Source organism: Somniosus microcephalus, chromosome 5 (assembly GCF_052327205.1).
Source record: "Somniosus microcephalus isolate GS21.2 chromosome 5, FLI_Smic_1.0, whole genome shotgun sequence".
NCBI classification, from domain to species: Eukaryota; Metazoa; Chordata; class Chondrichthyes; order Squaliformes; family Somniosidae; genus Somniosus; species Somniosus microcephalus.
Window position 1 is genome coordinate 43415358 of NC_140991.1, and position 16791 is coordinate 43432148.

At 48.0% G+C, this 16791-nt stretch overlaps 1 protein-coding gene across 10 annotated transcripts in view; it reads right to left on the reverse strand.

Moving 5' to 3' along the window:
* The window catches only part of LOC147117016 (disco-interacting protein 2 homolog C), a 597563-nt gene that overhangs the window by 189950 nt on the left and 390822 nt on the right, over positions 1-16791 (reverse strand). For all 10 annotated transcript variants that reach the window (XM_085987581.1, XM_085987586.1, XM_085987582.1 and 7 more), the window contains one exon: positions 9272-9382. In XM_085987581.1, the coding sequence (XP_085843707.1) occupies positions 9272-9382 (111 nt within the window). The remainder of the gene's footprint in view (positions 1-9271; positions 9383-16791) is intronic.

Below are 16791 nucleotides of genomic sequence, written 5' to 3' on the forward strand. Positions count from 1 at the left end.
CTGAAAAACAGCCATTTACTACAACTCGCTGTTTTCTGTCCTTAAGCCAATTCCTTATCCAAGCTGCCACTGACCCACCTATTCCATGAGCCTCAATTTTGTTAACCAGCCTTCTATGTGGTACTTTGTCAAACGCCTTCCGAAAATCAATGTAGACAACATCCATTGCATTCCCTTCATCAATACTCTCTGTTACTTCATCAAAAAATTCAATTAGATTAGTCAAACACGAACTGCCTTTTACAAACCTGTGTTGACTCTCCTTAATTAGCTTAAACTTCTGCAAATGCCCGTTATTTTTTTTCGATTATTGTTTCTAAAACGTTACCCACCACTGATGTTAAACTGACTGGCCTGTAGTTACTACGATTGTCCTTACACCCTGTCTTGAACAATGGTGTCACATTTGCCACTTTCCAATCTTCAGACACTTCCCCCGCATCTAGGGAAGATTGGAAAATTATGGCAAGCCCTTCTGCTATCTCCTCTCCCAATTCCCTTAGCAACCTGGGATGCAAGCCATCTGGACCAGGCAACTTGTCCACTCTAAGCATAACCAGACTTTCTAGTACATCCTGCCCATCAATTTTCACCCCTTCCATTGCTTCTACCTTTTCCACCAATATTTTGTCTGCATCAACCTCCTTAGTAAACACCAATACAAAGTACTCATTGAGTATTCTAGCCTTACCCTGCACCTCTAAGGAAATATCACCTTCTTTGTCCCTAATAGGCCCCACCCCACCTCTTACTACCTGCTTACTGTTTACATGCTGGTAGAAGATTTTTGGGTTCCCTTTTATGTTAACCGCCATTCTACTCTCATATTCTCTCTTTGCCAATCATATTTTCATCTTCTCATCCCCGCTCAACTTATTGTATTTGGTCTGGTTCTCCCACAGACACTTGGTCGACCTTGCCCACCTCATTCCCCAGCACCAGATCCAGCAATGCCTCCTTTCCAGTTGGGCCAAGAACATATTGGTCAAGGAAATTCTCCTGAACACATTTCAGAAATTCCTCGCCCTCCTTTCCCTTTACCCTAGCATTATCCCAATCAATATTAGGGTAATTAAAGTCCCCCAATATCACCACTCTATAGCTCTTGCATATCTCTGCGATTTCCCTGCAGATTTGCTCCTCTGCCTCCCTCTCACTATTTGGAGGCCTGTAGAATACCACCAATTAAAAAATTTTTTTTATTCATTAATGGGATGTGGGCGTCGCTGGCTGGCTAGGCCTGCATTTAGTGCCCATCCCTAACTGCCCTTGAGAAGATGGTGGTGAGCCGCCTTCTTGAACTGCTGCAGTCCATATGGTGTAGGTACACCCACAATGCTGTTAGGAAGGGAGTTCCAGGATTTTGGCCCAGTGACAGTGAAGGAACGGCGATACAGGTCCAAGTCAGGGTGGTGTGTGGCTTGGAGGGGAACTTGTAGGTGGTGATGTTCCCATGTGTCTGCTGCCCTTGTCCTTCTAAGTGGTAGAGGTCGCGGGTTTGGAAGGTGCTGTTGAAGGAGCTTTGGCGAGTTGCTGCAGTGCATCTTGTAGATGGTACACACTGCAGCCACAGTGCGCCGGTGGTGGAGGGAGTGAATGTTGAAGGTGGATGGAGTGCCAATCAAGCGGGCTGCTTTATCCTGAATGGTGTTGAGCTTCTTGAGTGTTGTTGGAGCTGCACTCATCCAGGCAAGTGGAGAGTATTCCATCACACTCCTGACTTGTGCCTTGCAGATGGTGGAAAGGCTTTGGGGAGTCAGGAGGTGAGACACTCGCCGCAGAATTCCCAGCCTCTGGCCTGCTCTTGTAGCCACAGTATTTATATGGCTGGTCCAGTTCAGTTTCTGATCAATGGTAACCCCCAGGATGTTGATAGTGGGGGATTCAGCGATGGTAATGCCATTGAATGTCAAGGGGAGATGGTTAGAGTCTCGCTTGTTGGAGATGGTCATTGCCTGGCACTTGTGTGGTGTGAATGTTACTTGCCACTTGTCAGCCCAAGTCTGAATGTTGTCCAGGTCTTGCTGCATATGGACACGGACTGCGTCAGTATCTGACGAGTCTCGAATAGTGCTAAACAGTGTGCAATCATCAGCGAACATCCCCACTTCTGACCTTATGATGGAGGGAAGGTCATTGATGAAACAGCTGAAGATGGTTGGGCCGAGGACACTGCCCTGAGGAACTCCTGCAGTGATGTCATGTGATTGAGATGAAAGACCTCCAACAACCACTAGCGTGATCATACCCTTTTTGCTCCTCAACTCTAACCAAATGGATTCTGTCCTTGTCCCCTAAAAAACATCCTCCCTTTCCAACATTACAATGTCTTCCTTAATCAGCACTGCCACCCCACCTCCTTTTTTTCCTTCCCTATCTTTTCTGTACACCTTGTATCCTTGAATATTAAGTGCCCAGTCCTCACCGTTTTTAAGCCATGTTTCCGTTATTGCCACATCATATTGCCACATAGCTAATTGTGCTTGTAGCTCACCAACCTTATTCACCACACTTTGTGTTCTCTAAACCCATTTTTGAATTTTTCATAATCTTTCTTAGTCTGCTCCTATCTAATGTGGTACTATTACCGCCTCTAGTACTATCTTCTCTGGTCCTATCCAACACACTCACTCTTTTATGCACCTTATTCCTCTTTTCTACTCCTATATGCTGGTGCCCATCCCCCTGCCAAGCTAGTTTAAACCCTCCCCAACAGCAATAACAAACCTCCCCACGGGAATTTTGGTCCCGGCTCTGTTGAGGTGTAACCCGTTCGGCTTGTACAGGTCCCACCTTCCCCAGAAACGGTCCCAATGCCTCAGGAATCCACATCCCTCCCTCCTGCACCATCTCTCCAGCCACGCATTCATCTGTTCTATCCTCCTATTCCTGTACTCACTAGTAGGTGGCACTGGGTGTAATCGGAGATTACTACCTCGGAGGTCCTGCTTTTAACTTTCTCTCCTAGCTCCCTGAACTCTGCCTCCAGGACCTCATCCCTCTTTTTGCCTATGTCGTTGGTACTGATATGGACGACGACCTCTGGCTGTTCACCCTCCCCCGAGTGTTCTGCAGCCGCTCAGTAACATCCTTGACCCTGGCACCTGGGAGGCAACATACCATCCTGTAGTCACGTCTACGGCCGCAGAAATGCCTGTCTGCTCCCGTAACTGTCGAATCCCCTACCACTCCTTTCCACCGCCCCCCCCCCCCGCGCTGTGCAGCTGAGCCACCCATGGTGCCATGGACTTGACTCTGGCTGCACGCCCCAGAGAAACCATCGGCCTCACCAGTACTCACCACAGAATACTGGTTGGAGAGCGTGATGCACTTTGGGGACTCCTGCACGATCTGCCTGGTCCTCCTCTTCTGTCTGGCGGTCACCCATTCCCTCTCTGCCTGCATACACTTAAGCTGAGTGGTGACCACCTCTAGAAACGTGCTATCCACGTAGCTCTCAGCCTCGCGGATGCACCACAGTGTCTCCAGCCGCTGCTGAAAATCCGAAACCCGTAGCTCGAGTTGCTGCAGCTGGTGACACTTCCCGCACGTGATCATTCAGGCTATGCGAAGCGTCTAGGACTTCCCACATGGCATAGGATATGCACTCCGCGGGACTGAGCTGCCCTGCCATGCCTCTATTTAATAGGCTATTAACTAACTTAGCAGAAATAAACTTATAAATTAAAAAAAAATACACTCACCAGCTACTCACCAATCAGCTCCTTCCCTTGTGCTGGTCACTTTTTTTTACTCTGATGTCACTTTTTCAAAACCTGCCACTGTTGAGTTGTTGCCATTCCTTTTAACTGCTCCACTCTTGCTGTGCTCCCTCCAGGTCCGCTCCTTCCGATCCGAGGCTCCTGCCGCTCGGGACTGCTCCACTCTCGCTGTGCTCCCTCCAGGGGCGCTCCTTCCGATCCGAGGCTCCTGCCGCTCGGGACTGCTCCGCTCTCGCTGTGCTCCCTCCAGGGGCGCTCCTCCCGGTCTCAGGCTCCTGCCGCTCGGGACTGCTCCACTCTCGCTGTGCTCCCTCCAGGGGCGCTCCTTCCAGTCTCAGGCTCCTGCCGCTCGGGACTGCTCCACTCTCGCTGTGCTCCCTCCAGGGGCGCTCCTCCCGGTCTCAGGCTCCTGCCGCTCGGGACTGCTCCACTCTCGCTGTGCTCCCTCCAGGGGCGCTCCTCCCGGTCTCAGGCTCCTGCCGCTCGGGACTGCTCCACTCTCGCTGTGCTCCCTCCAGGGGCGCTCCTTCCAGTCTCAGGCTCCTGCCGCTCGGGACTGCTCCACTCTCGCTGTGCTCCCTCCAGGGGCGCTCCTCCCGGTCTCAGGCTCCTGCCGCTCGGGACTGCTCCACTCTCGCTGTGCTCCCTCCAGGGGCGCTCCTCCCGGTCTCAGGCTCCTGCCGCTCGGGACTGCTCCACTCTCGCTGTGCTCCCTCCAGGGGCGCTCCTTCCAGTCTCAGGCTCCTGCCGCTCGGGACTGCTCCACTCTCGCTGTGCTCCCTCCAGGTCCGCTCCTCCCGGTCTCAGGCTCCTGCCGCTCGGGACTGCTCCACTCTCGCTGTGCTCCCTCCAGGGGCGCTCCTCCCGGTCTCAGGCTCCTGCCGCTCGGGACTGCTCCACTCTCGCTGTGCTCCCTCCAGGGGCGCTCCTCCCGGTCTCAGGCTCCTGCCGCTCGGGACTGCTCCACTCTCGCTGTGCTCCCTCCAGGGGCGCTCCTCCCGGTCTCAGGCTCCTGCCGCTCGGGACTGCTCCTTTTAACTGCTCCGCTCTCGCTGTGCTCCCTCCAGGGGCGCTCCTTCCAGTCTGAGGCTCCTGCCGCTCGGGACTGCTTCTTTTAACTGCTCCACTCTCGCTGTGCTCCCTCCAGGGGCGCTCCTCCCGGTCTCAGGCTCCTGCCGCTCGGGACTGCTCCGCTCTCGCTGTGCTCCCTCCAGGGGCGCTCCTCCCGGTCTTTATTCTCAACTCAAAGTCTGAAGGTCATGAGTTCAAGCCCCAGGACAGGACTTGAGCACTGACATCGCTCGGATGAGATGTTAAACTGAGGCCAGTCTGACTGCTCAGGTGGATGTAAAGGATCCCATGACACTTATTCGAAGAAGAACAAGGTTAGGATTAGAGCTGTATTTGCCTACGAACAACAGTGACTAAATCTGAAAAGTAATTAACTGGCTATGAAGCACGTTGGGGGGCAACCTGAGGAAATGAAAGACACCAGATAAATGCTAATTCTTTTTCCTTCCTGCTATAATATTTAATACAACGTACAATTATCAATGCTTATACTTAACTCTATAGCTTTCAATCACTTTCACATCTATTTTATTTCCAGAGCCTTATGAAAAGAACCAGAGATATTTGCAGGACTTACTCAGCCTATAGAAAAAAAATATTTTTGATGGCTTGGCTATTCTCATATTTGGGGATGGATCTTCTGATCTTCAGTTTCACTGAAACATGTACAAGAACCTATAAAGCATGGAGCAAAACGAGGAGATTCGGCCAAACAAACTCACTCCTTTCACACATCGCGTACACTTTATACCATCTTGCACATTCTTGTAGTCAGTTAATGACGATAACCAGGCTAGCCTTAAATAAAAGGCTTTGGTGATGTGTTCTTCACTATACCAACTCTCCCAGTTGTCTGCCTATCATCACTGTTTCAATCATGTCTTCCCATACAACATCCCAGCATTTCAGCTTTGGCCTTTCAAATGGTTGTTTTTGCAGCAAGCATCCAGTTTGTTTTCTGCGAATGGTGGCAGCCTTCAGCCAAACTGGGCATATACTCTACCTGTCCTGTTCTGCTCCCTTGCCATTGATTCCCGCCCCCTCTCTAACCAGGAATACAGTTTGAATCAGGCCCTACGAAACCTTGGCTTCTATTCCGTTGAGTTTCAAACCCAACATCCTAACAATCACCAGGACTTCAAATTGCACCTCCACAACATTGCAGTCTCTACTCCACTTTACCCCCGCCACTGCTGAAATCCTTATCCATGCTGGTCACCTCTAGACTTAATTTCTCCAGCGTTCTCTTCACCAGCCTATCACCCTACATAAACTCCAATGTATTCAAAAATCAGCTGTCCATATCCTGTGCCACACTAAGTACTGCTCAGCCATCACCCAGCCTGGAAGGCCTATACTGTCGCTCAACACATTCAATTTAAAATCTTTATCCTCATCTTAACCCACTTCATGGACTCAGCCCACACTATTTTTACAACTCCTCCAGCATTTGTTCTTCTGATTCCAGTCTTCTGTGCACCCCCTCCTTTAGCACAACCACTGATGGCAGAGATCTCAGGTGCCTTGGTCCCACTCTTGGGAACGCCCTTCCGAGCCAATTTACTACCTGCAGGAATGAGACCCCACAGTTTCAACTGTTCCCTTTCTGGGCTGGAGAGGACGAGTGGCATTGCAGGAACATAAATCTCATCATTAAAAGGGTCCTTATGTCATTGAGTACCAGCCCGAGCTTTCTGCAGCGAGTTTAATTGTTAATAAATGAGCAAATCCAGCAATTCCTTGACACTCACGGGGAGGTTGATGGCGAGCTCCCGTTCTCACGAGGCTATCGGCGGAGTCGCACAAATCCTCTAACAATTTGTGGCGATTCACAACATATCTCTTCCTCGCCACAAATTGCTGGATTATTTACACACTGATAACAGTGTGCGCATTAAACTCGCCGTTATTTTCCCAGCAAATTCTGGGCCATTATTTCTACTGTAGTGGAAGTCCCTTTAAGTTGCTGCAAGCCTTTTATTCCTCTAGCAGCAGGCTATTTATTGGCCCAAATTAGTGAGTTCTCCATTACATGCAGTTTCTATGCATGGAACCAACACAAATTATACAAATTGCATTGACTCCAGAAATTACAGTTGCTGAGCACTTAGACTGTTGGGCAGACAGAAGTCCCGCTCCACCATACTTCCCCTGGAAAATCTGGGCTATTACGTCTTTGAATTTCTTCAGAACATACACTTTAGTGACCTCTACATGTTTTATATACAGGTGGTATTTCGTTGCAAAGGCGGACATGAAGAACCTTTCCTGGGAGCACAAATCACACAGCTCTCAGACATTCCAACAGATGAAAGCAACTCCCAAACTTTGCAAACATCTCCCATTTCCTGATTCTCCAAAATATTTCCACTCAACTGAAGAGCATCTTTTAAAAAAATTTTACAAAGTATTTATGGCCCCTAGTTCTGGTCTCACCCGCAAGTGGAAACATCTTCTCCACGCCTACCAAACCCTTTCATAATCAGGTCACCTCAGTCTTCTCTTTTCTAGAGAAAAAAGCCCCAGCCTGTTCAATCTTTCCTGATAGGTATAACCTCTCTGTTCTGGTATCATTCTAGGAAATTTTTTTTGCACCTTCTCCAGTGCCTCTATATCCTTTTTGTAATGTGGAGACCAAAACTGTGCACAGTACTCCAAGTGTGGTCTAACCAAGGCTCTATACACGTTTAACATAACTTTTCTGCTTTTCAATTTTATCCCTCTAGAAATGAACCCCAGTGCTTTGTTTGCTTTTTTTATGGCCTTATTAACCTGCGTTGCTACTTTTAGTGATGTGTGTATCTGTACCAGCAGACCCCTCTGTTCCTCAACCCATTTAGACACTTGTTTTCCAAAGAGTACGTGACCTCCTTATTCTTCCTACCAAAATGTATTACCTCACACTTATCTATTTTGAAGTTCATTTGACAATTACACACCCATTCTGCAAATTTATTAAATGTCTTCTGTATTTTATCGCCGTTTTAACTGCACCCCCCAATTTGGTGTCATAGGCAAATTTTGAAATTGTATTTCCAATTCCAGAGTCCAAATCTTTTAATGTAAAATGGTGAGCAACAGAGGTCCCAGCACCAAGCCTTGTGGAACACCACTTCCCACCATTTGCCAATTCGAGTAACTATCTTTAATCCCTACTCTCGGTTTTCTGTTTTTGTAGCCAGCTTGCTATCCATTCTGCTACTTGTCCCCTGACTCCGCATGACGTTGTGTCAGGAACTAACATTTAGTTTTTTTGAGTAGTGATCTAAACAGCAGAAAAAACATGCGCATTACTAGCAGCATAGATAACAAAAGTTAAACAAGATTTATGTGATTACAAGTATAAAAGACAGACGTGGTGATCAGAAATTGTAGAGCACAAACTCAGATCTGTACTAACTGGACACCGTTTTGTTTTTTATTTCTTACATTTACAATGAAGTTCTGTAATGGATTATGCATCAGAATATTTTCCTAACTCATGGGACTGCCAAGTGGAAAACGTAATTTAGTTAACACTGCAACAGTTTGTTTAGAGCGCTAATTATTGCAAGAGTACAATCATTATAAAATGGTTTCCAAATCACAAACCCTAATTATGAAACAAGTATAAAGTATCTTTAGTTTTAAAGTTTCTATGAAGCCATCAGTCATACACAACCATATTGGTTAACCATTAAGAATAATGTTAGTGGTATGTCATTAAATGAAGAAATAATAAACCATGGCAGTTCCATCACCTGTCTTCTCCCTGAAGATAGACGAATTACCTTGGGGAACAGAAGTACAATCTGTTCACCGAGCAACTGCACTCAAGGAAGACAAGCACAGTAAGAAGACCGTGGCTCATGATCATAGTTGTGGGTGTGGAGAGAAAAGGAACATAAGGATATCAGAAAAGGGGGATCAAGGTATTTAAGTTCTGGTGTAGAGTGGGGTGGGGGGGATGAGAAAGGAGACTTCTAGAATCTCAGTGCTGAAACATAATTGTAAGGAAGCATGTTGCTAAGCAAATAACGGGTGGCTTACCAGAAAATACATCTTCAATCTACCAATATGTTACACTTGTGATTCAGGTACACAGTCTTAATTTTTTACTTTGATTATTAGTGTTGTCAGATTTTTCTGAAGCTTGAACTGAACCTTTTGTTCAAACAAGTAAATAATTTCAGAAACGTGCGAGAGACATCAGAGCGGTACAAAACCCGACGTTAAACAAAGAGAGATATCGTCACAGCAACAGTGCTCATGCTCAACATGGCTGCAAACACAAATATTTGGGAGTGGGGAGCTTTTTTAGGCAGGGTGGGGAGAAGAAAGAAAGGAGTATAATCATTTCTATAGGTACAATAACATCACAATAGCATGAAGCAGTTCCAACAGATTTAGCTGGCTCCATAACTGTAAATGTTACTCGCATTGAAATAAAAACCAAGTCACTCGTATGGAAAAGAGCGAAAGTTGAGCTATTATTGCACCTGATCTGTAACGTTCATCTCGTGACCCTGACGACCGGCGACGGTGGTATCTGGAGGAGGAGGATGGTGTAACTGGCGTTCGACGTTCTTGTGGCAGTGAAGGCTCCACTCCTGCATTAAAGGCAGAAAAACAATGCTCACTGTAACTCATTGTAACACACTTCAAAACAGGGAATCTACGGTATGATGATGATTCTGTTTCGAATAAACTTCACTGAGAGAGTACTGTTTCTGCATTTAGAAATGGTATAGTGCTTCAGTTGTTATTTTTTTCACAAAGGAAACAACTGCCCTTCACGGGGGCCAGTTAGATATGAATTTGCATGCCGCTTTGCCAATCTACATTTTCTGTATTTTTATTTAATGACGATACATTTTTTAATAAGCTCTTGTTCCTTGCATTCTCATCATCTTGAAAGTAAGAATCACTGAACTTTTAGTTAATCTACCTCATTCAGGACCTCCCTAAGTTTTCCCTTCCTTTTTCTATTTAAAACATTTTCAAACCAAGATTTGGCTTCACTAAAGCATTACTTCTTGATTAATCCAGCCTTCTCCTCTTCTCTTCTTAGTGCTGTTGATTTTTTTTTTTAATAAATAAAGTTGTATTTCACTCACTCAGGTAATTGTTAACCAATAGTTTTTCTTTGAAGTGTCAGAATTTTGTATTGATTTTTTTTTATTATAGAATAAAAAAATCAGATAATAGTTTTGCCTCATCAAACAAAACAGTGCTGTTTTTATACTCTCTATTGCAAAATAATTCCATTTTATATTTGTCCAATACTGTCTTTAAAAAATATTTTTTATATATTGAATCCTATTGTTGCTTTATGCATACATTGAGCTTTTCAAATGTATAAATGTTTTCCCTCTTGGCCATAAAATGAACATTACACCACTGATGTTACCAGTGCTGTATCTAATTCCTATATTCTTATTTATAAAATGTACTCTTCGCCTGTCACTCCACTAAATATTGGGAAGACCGAAGCTTTTTGTCTTCGATTCCCGCCACAAACTATAAATTTCTATAGGTACAATAACATCACAATAGCATGAAGCAGTTCCAACAGATTTAGCTGGCTCCATAACTGTAAATGTTACTCGCATTGAAATAAAAACCAAGTCATTCGTATGGAAAAGAGCGAAAGTTGAGCTATTATTGCACCTGATCTGTAACGTTCATCTCGTGACCCTGACGACCGGCGACTCCATCCCTAGGCACCGACTCCATCCCTCTCCCTGGCCACTGTCTGAGGCTGAACCAGACCGTTTGCAACATTGGCATCCTATTTGACCCTGAGGTGACCCCATATCCTCTCCATCACCAAGATTGTCTACTTCCACCTCAGTTTCCACCCCACCTCCTCTCCATCACCAAGATTGTCTACTTCCACCTCAGTTTCCACCCCACCTCAGCTCGTGTGCTGCTGAAACACTCAGCCATGCCTTTGTTACCTCTAGACTCCACTGTTCCAATGCTCTCCCAGCCAGCCTCCCACCTTGCACCCTCCGTAAACTTGAGCTCATCCAGAACTCGGCTGCCCGTATCCTAACTCACACCGTGTCCTGTTCACCCATCACCCCTGTGCTCGCTGACCTACACTGGCCTCACCTCTCCTCATATCCGTAACCTCTTACAGCCCTAAACCCTCTGTGCTCCTCCAATTCTGTCCTTTTGCGCATTCCCAATTTTGCCATTGGCGGCCTTTAGCATTTTGCATACACCCAAGGTCCCACAAACAGCAATCAGATACATAACCAGATAATCTGTTTTAGTGAGGTTGGTTCAGGAATCATTATTGGCCAGGACACTGGGGAAACCTCCCTGCTCTTCTTCGAATACCGCCATGGGATATTTTACGTTCACCTGAGAAAGCACACTGGGATTCGGTTTAACGTCTCATCTGAAAGATGGCGCCTCCCTCCGACAGTGCAGAACTCCCTCAGGACTGAAGTGTCAACCTGGATTGTGTACTCAAGTCTCCGGAGTGGGGCTTGAACCTGTGACCAATGACACAAGGTGGGCCTGCTACCACTAAGCCAAAGCTGACATTTAGCGATGCAAGGTCAAACCCTAACTTAAAATTGACACTACAAAAGTTTAGCATTAATGTGAAGCAAAACTACTTTGCACTGACGCTGCAATTGAAGAGGAAATGCACCTGAGGAAGCCAGGAGTGAATTCATGTCCTACTATTCCATGGCAAAGTGCATTAGGAAATTAAGATGCGATACCACCATGGTGCTTTCTACAAAGATAAAATCAACACTTTAACCAGGAAAAATATTCATGAGAGTCAAATGTAGCTTATGATTAAACATGTGGAAAAGTAGCAGCTGTTTCTTCTCCCATCAAAACAAATAAACATTCTCCACAAACAAACATATTGGCCTGGAGTTTGCGCTAGGTTGCGCTGTGTTTTTCAATGCTATTTGCCCGGAATCTGCCAATCCGATACAAAAGATCGGGGAATTTCAAGCACAAATTACGTCCAGCGCAAATTTCCGCAATCTTTTGCGTTAGTTTAATTTAAAAAATTTTTTTTTTTTTTTTTTATAAATCGCACTAGAAGCTGGCCCCGCCCACAAAACTGGCCACACCCTCAAATCAATTACCAGGGCGAGTTTCCACTTATTGCGCTCGTTTGCAGGCCTTCGAGGAGGCTCTAAACATTTAGCTGGTTCTTTTGAGCACAAGGACACTAATTGGTACGTTTTAAAAGCTTTTGAGTATAATTGTTTCTAATTTACTAAGAAACTGACTACTGTACACCAATATAACCAGGAAATGGTTTGGTATAGTTTTTTTAAGTCATTTTCACTTATTTAAAAATCAGGTCACTCACAGGTGGTGGACTAGACACTGATTAAAAATGCTTATTTTTTGTGATAAACCCATTTTCAGTTGTAGTACTCAAACTGCACCAAATTACCACTCTTAAATATATAAAGAATATTTTTTAAAGGCAAATTTTTTTGGAAAATATTACGTTCTAAAACATTGCACTGCTTCATGACAGATTTTATGTTCAGCGATATGCAAATGAGTTTGAGCACAATTTAGAAGACGAGCACAATTTTGGGTGCAATTTGCACCTGGACGGCTGACTGTGCCCGAAGCGGAAACTCTGTCGCATTGTGTGAACCACAGCTTATAACTTCTGACAGACTGATTGATAGATAGGAAACTGCTTTATGACCTCAGAAAAACATAACACATTTACTCTTTGGGCTCATAGGTTACTCAGTCCAACATCATTAAACAATTTTGCTGTTGTGGCAGAGCCACCAAGGGACTCTTATATCGATGTACATAATTATCTGTAACAGAATGAATCTGTACCTGTATTCGTTTTACTGCATGTAAATAGCGCGGTCTCTGTAGGATTGAGACCAAACGCGATGATGTCACCACGTGGGTCACGTGATGTTCCCAATGGCGGGAAACGTGATGATGTCATGACGTCAGACTGTGGAGCGTTTTCCCTCAGTCCTCGTGGAGCCAGCATTGAGCATAGACCTGTTAGTTAGTTCTCCTGCGTTTTGATTGCCACTTCTGCAAAACAGTATTAAACTTCGTTTGGTTGACAGACTGACTCGATCTCAGTCCTTTGGTTAGGAATCTAGCAATTCCTGCAGTGGTGACCCCGAACTTTTGCGAACGATCTTCGCGGAGGAAGCACAACGCAACGAAATGATGGAAGCGAACGCGGTGGCCTTGAAGCTCCCTCAGTTTTGGGAACAACAGGCGGCTTCCTGGTTCGTGCAAGTGGAAGCTCAGTTTGACCTTCAAAACATCGTGGCAGATCAGACCCGTTACCTCTACGTGGTCTCCGCACTCAACGGCTCCACGGCTTCGAGGATCATCAACCTGCTGGAAAACCGCCCGGTCGACAGCAAGTACAGCACGCTAAAAGCGCGGTTAATTCAGGTTTTCGGCCTCGCGAAGGCGGAGCGCGCACGCCGCTTACTGACGCTGCCCGGGTTAGGCGACTCCAAGCCATCGGAGCTAATGTGCCAGATGCTCACACTCCTTGGCTCCGAACCGCAATGTTTCCTCTTTCGGGAATTGTTCTTGAGTCAATTGCCCGAGCAGATACAGGCAGCCCTCGCAAGATTGGATACTACGGATTGCGTAGCGCTCGCCGCTGAAGCAGACACCATTTATGCGGCCACGCAGCAATTCTGCGCCGCCACGAGGCGCCCCTCCCTCGCGGACTCCGCCCCGACGCCCGGCTTGTGTTTCTACCACGCCCATTTCGGCGCGAGGGCCAGATGCTGCCGGCCTCCCTGCAGTTTCACGCCTCAAACGAAGAAAAAACGCCAGCACCAAATACGGGAAAGGAAGACCGAGCTTGAAGGATGTCCCATGGCCGCGATGGCGGTTGGCGATTCCGGGAAGCTCCTTTACATTACCGATTCCATCTCGGGCCGACGGTTTTTGTGCGACACAGGGGCGCAATGTAGCATTCTTCCTGCCTCCGTCCTCGACATCCGGACGGGGTGGCGTGGTTTTCCCATCCAGGCCGCCAACGGTGGTGCCATCCGTACCTTTGGTAAACGACGGGCGCAGGTGTGTTTTGACAGGCAGCGTTTTCAATGGGACTTTATCACTGCCAAAATCTCGCAAGCCATCCTCGGCGCAGATTTTTTATGCGCCAGCAGCCTTTTGGTGGATGTGAGAAATCGTCGACTGATTAATGCGGCCACTTTCAACTCCATCCCTTGCTTCCGCAGTGCAGTTGTGTCGCACGCGGTCTCCTGCGCCTAATGAATTCACTCGCCTGCTCGGGGAATTCCCGGAACTAACCAAGCCCACTTTCTCCTCCCCGACCGCCAAACACGGTATGGAGCATCACATCGCTACGACCGGTCCTCCAGTTTACGCACAGGCTCGGCGCTTAGAACCCAGCAAACTCGCGGCCGCAAAGGCAGAGTTTGCCGCAATGGAGCGGCTGGGGATTATTCGCCGGTCGAATAGTCCCTGGTCCTCACCTCTCCATATCGTCCCGAAACCCGGTGGCAGATGGCGGCCATGCGGTGACTACCGACGCCTTAATGACGTCACAACTCCCGATCGGTATCCAATACTGCATATACAGGATTCCTCCGCGCATTTGGCGGGCAAGTCAATATTCTCCGAGGTCGACCTCGTCCGTGGATACCATCAAGTGCCCGAACACCCCCAAGACATCCCAAAGACGGCGGTCATTACTCCCTTTAGACTGTTCGAGTTCCTCCGGATGCCATTTGGGCTCAAGAACGTGGCGCAGGCGTTTCAGCACCTGATGGATTCGGTGCTGCGGGACCTTATCTTTTTATTTGTCTACCTTGACGATATCCTGATCGCCAGCTCTACCAAAGAGGAACACATCTGCCAGTTGCGCACCCTCTTTCGCCGCCTCCATCAACATGGTTTGATAATCAACCCGGCCAAATGCCAGTTCGGCCTACCACAAATCGACTTCTTGGGCCACCGCATCACTTCGGAAGGCGCGATGCTGCTTCAGTCGAAGGTAGAGGCGATTACAGCTTTCCCACGGCCGCAGTCCATCAAGGCCCTCCAGGAGTTCCTGGGTATGGTAAATTTTTACCACCGTTTCGTTCCTAGGGCTGCGCAACTTATGCAACCACTCTACGAGGCTCTCAGAGGGAAGCCGGGAAAAGGGCCCGTGGGTTGGACGCCCGAGATGGACTGCGCCTTCAGCGACACAAAGACCGCTCTAGCAAATGCAACTATGTTGGCACACCCACTGCCTGGTGCCACCATCGCTCTCACGACTGACGCTTCTGACTACGCCATAGGCGCCATGCAAGAACAGTGGGTCAGCGGCACGTGGCAGCCACTGGCATTCTTTAGTCGCCAACTACGACGTAATGAACGCAAATATAGCACGTTCGACAGGGAGTTGTTGGTGCTGTTTCTGGCTATCCGCCATTTTCGATTTTTATTAGAGGGACACCAATTCACCGCGTTCGTGGATCACAAACCACTGACGTTTGCTATGGCCAAGACTGCCAAACCGTGGTCGACTTGACAGCAGCGACAACTTACCTTTATTTCGGAGTTTACGACTGACATTCAGCACGTGGCCGGCAAGGACAACGTGGTGGCTGATGGACGGTCGCACGCGACCGTCCAACTGGGCATAGACTATTCCCACATGGCTGCCGACCAAGCAACTGATCCGGAAACACAGGCGTTCCGCACCGACGACTTCTGCCTCCAGCCAGTAGATGTGCAATTCCATTCAGCAGGCACCTCCATGCTCTGCAACGTCTCCTTGGGAGATCCCCGCCCGATCGTTCCGACTTCCTGGCGTCACAAAGTTTTTGATGCCATACACGGACTTTCGCATCCTGGCGTGAAGGCGTCTCAAAGATTACTGGCATCTAAATTCGTCTGGAGAGGAATGCGTAAAGATGTCTGTGACTGGGCTAACACCTGCGTCGTTTGTCAAAAATCTAAAGTGCAACGGCATGTAAAAGCCCCCTTGGCCACTTTCGAAGTGCCAGAGCGCCGTTTCGACCATGTCCACGTAGACCTCGTTGGGCCGCTTCCGCCGTCACAAGGTTTCATACACCTCCTGACCATGGTCGACCGCACTACAAGATGGCCAGAGGCGGTTCCTTTGGCGTCTACTACCTCCGCTGATGTCGCCAGGGCTTTTATCTCCTCGTGGGTCGCACGTTTCGGTGTCCTGGCTGATATTTTGTCCGACCGCGGTCCACAGTTTTCGTCCAAACTTTGGAACGCTGTAGCCTTAGGTTTGGGCACCAAGCTCCATCGCACCACGGCTTACCACCCGCAGGCGAACGGGTTGTGCGAACGTTTCCATCGGTCATTAAAGGCATCGCTAAGGGCCAGCCTGCAGGGCACCGCATGGGTGGATCGGCTCCCGTGAGTTATGCTTGGTTTGCACACGGCGCCTAAAGAAGACCTGCGGTCATCTTCTGCAGAGCTGGTGTACGGCCAGCCACTCCGGGTGCCAGGCAATTTCCTGCCATCGCCGACTAAACCGTGGTCCGCAGCCGACCAACTCAGCACCCACCGGGAAACAGCCGACTCCTTTAGGCCAATTCCAACGTCGCACCACGGCCTTCCTTCCTCTCACATACCAACAGAGTTAATGCAGGCCGCGTTTGTCTTTGTTCGCCATGATGCCCATCGCGGTCCACTCAAGCCTCCTTATATGGGCCCCTTCCAAGTGCTGGAAGCAGGCGACAAGAGTTTTTTGGTTGACATCGGTGGCAAACCCGACTACATTTCAATTGACCGCCTCAAGCCTGCGCACCTGGACCTCGACCGGCCGGTTGAAACTGCACAGCCACCACATCGTGGACGACCGCCCGCCGCTACTACGTCCGACCGGATCGCTCCACCTGTCAGCCCATCCACTGCTCAGCAAATTCCTCTCCGGGAATATAGGAGTCATTCGAACAGGCTTGTCCGACATCCTCTTCGATTGACTTTCACTGTAAAGACAATTCTGGGGGGGCGCATGTGGCAGAGC